Genomic DNA, 2,611 nt, shown 5'->3' on the forward strand with positions numbered 1-2,611 from the left:
TGATTCTTGAGACACCAATTCAAGATCGATTCATAAATCGATTCTTTTGGAGGAATCGAACATTCCGAGTTGCGAAGTCTTAAATCTGTAATTCAATTCTGTATCTTACATAGTAAAAATGCTAAAAGTGAATAGCTTTGTCTCTTTCTAACCGTCTCCTTATGCGGTGTCTACAATAAAGCCTATCACACAATGCCAGGCAACAGGCAATAGGAAGAGAGAATAGAATTTTTGACGCGTTGGATTCGTCAGAAATTTTCTACCAACCAATCCAACGCGTCAGAAATTCTATTCCCTGTTCCTGTTGCCTGTTGCCTGGCATTGTGTGATAGGCTTAAGATTTCAAGACGTACGATTTAGAAAATTGACCAATTACAATGGAGTATTTCCTTCACATTTGACCACGAGTGATTAATTTCTTAAGTCTTACGTCTTAAAGTCTCTTTGTAGACGCCGCGTTAGAAAGAGATAAAATCATTTACTTTTAGCATTTTTACTGTAGTGTAAGATATAAAATGGACCCCCTGTTCTCTATAGCTGTACTGGCTGCACTAGTTCAGATATAAAAAACCTTGTTACAATCCTTTGTTACAAATGTACAATTTCCAGGAAAAAACTGCAGAAAGATGGAGTGTGCATTCGCGTGATTGGCAATTTGTCCTTGCTCCCAAAAGATTTAAGCAAGATAATCGCCGAAGTTATTATGGTCACTAGGGACAATAAAAAATTTATTCTGAATTATGCTTGTCCTTATACATGTAAGTATGATTATCGTAAGTCACATTTAATTATATTTGCACTTGCTTATTTTTTATACCAAGCATAAATGAAATTATATACACATATATGTAGTATATGGTAAAACGTAATGTGTATATATAGTAATTCAAAAAATATAAATTTTTAAATATTTTTTTATATCGGTAGCAAGGGAGGACATTACTCATGCAATTAAGGATATAGCAAAGGGCGTAAAGCGTTCTGATATCTTGCCCGAAGATGTTGATGAACACCTGATTACCGACTGTTTGTACACTTACAAATCTTCAAACCCGGATTTATTAATTCGTACTTCTGGAGAGACTCGACTTAGCGATTTCCTTATGTGGGAAGTAAGAAGACCATTTCGTTCTTGTAGCTCAAATATATTTCTTCTCCTATAATTCGTCGAGGAGGAAATTTATTCATTTTTTTTTAGATTGCTGACACCTACCTCTACTTCACTGATGTATTGTGGCCTGAATTTAGTCTTTGGACTTTTTTGGTTGCAATCTTTCATTATCAGAGATGCTTTCCTGACTTGCAAAGAAATAGGATTACGAAACCGATCGTGCGTAACAGTAGGGTATCCATGTTTCTCGACAAATTGTATCGCGAACGCGATATTATCCCAGAGAACATTATGACGTCTTAAAGACGTCTTAAATAGTTCTAAGACGTCTTATGAAGTTGTCAGAAACTTTGACTATATAATCATGGACTGCTAGTTGCCGCTTCAGGATGTAATCGACATCACGAGCGCCACCATAGGATAAGTGGCGGAATCCCGGTACTTCAATGACATATTTTGTTTGTAGCAGATTAATAGACAGATCGCCAAAGACCCGTAAAGTCACTAGATAGATAAAGTACCGCAATCCGTGGTTCCGACGTTGGAATAAACATGGCGTCGGAAGTGTACATAGTGCAAACGTGTAACTTATCTACCCATTAAGTGTAATTCTAACCTCTGTTGCGTTGATGTCACATGAAACCATAACGTTCAGCCACCCAATCAGCACCCATTATTTTTTAAACATTTATTAAATATTTTATTTTCATTAATTTTATATTGTTCAATTGATTTTAATAAAAATATTAATTAAATGTTTATTAAATATTTTATTTTCATTAAATATTAATTTAAAATTGTACTTTAACAACAAATCTTTTAAATGTTTATTTGTCATTTATTTAAAATTTATTAAATATTTATTTTACATTAAAAATATATATTTAAAAAGTATGTATTTTAAAAAATATATACTTAAAAATAATATTTTTGCAATCTTTATTTATTATGTATTTAGTATTTGTACATGATTCGCTCACAATTATTAATTATTTGTTTGCAACAATATTGTAAACAACATTTATTTAACATTTATTAAACGTTTATTCTATATTAATTATTTATTTAAAAGCAAGTTAGAAAAAATATGTTTGTAATGTTACTTATCTATTATTTTAATATTTGTACATTCGTTTGTGAAAATGTTATAAGCAATATTTATTTAATATTCATTAAACATTTATTTTACGTTAAATATTTATACTAAAAAGTAATTCAAAAAATTTTTAAACCTTTATTTATGATATGTTTAATATAATTTGTACATTTGCATTATTTATTTATTATATGTGTAATAATGTTGTAAAAAGATTTTTTGTTAGTTTGTGACCGTTCGATTCTGTGAATTTAGGCAACGGATAGCCGCGGGAATTCTAGGGTCCGGCGGTGAGTGTTTCGAAAAGAGAGAGAGTCAGATTCTAACTTAAATACTAAAATATATTTACAACTATTTACTACATCTATACTTATTACTAACTTACAACTATTCTTTATAGATTT

At 30.7% G+C, this 2,611-nt stretch overlaps 1 protein-coding gene across 1 annotated transcript; it reads left to right on the forward strand.

The window, feature by feature from the left end:
• Nucleotides 1-514: 514 nt before the first annotated feature.
• Nucleotides 515-1,849, forward strand: LOC105568558 (dehydrodolichyl diphosphate syntase complex subunit DHDDS-like; the record flags this gene model as incomplete). Its single annotated transcript, XM_012024328.1, has 3 exons — nt 515-758; nt 928-1,112; nt 1,199-1,849. Coding segments are annotated over 3 exons (645 nt in total), but the record flags the coding sequence as incomplete, so codon positions are not given.
• Nucleotides 1,850-2,611: the final 762 nt, after the last annotated feature.

Source organism: Vollenhovia emeryi, unplaced genomic scaffold, assembly GCF_000949405.1.
Source record: "Vollenhovia emeryi isolate VEMERY1.0 unplaced genomic scaffold, V.emery_V1.0 DF942509.1, whole genome shotgun sequence".
NCBI classification, from domain to species: Eukaryota; Metazoa; Arthropoda; class Insecta; order Hymenoptera; family Formicidae; genus Vollenhovia; species Vollenhovia emeryi.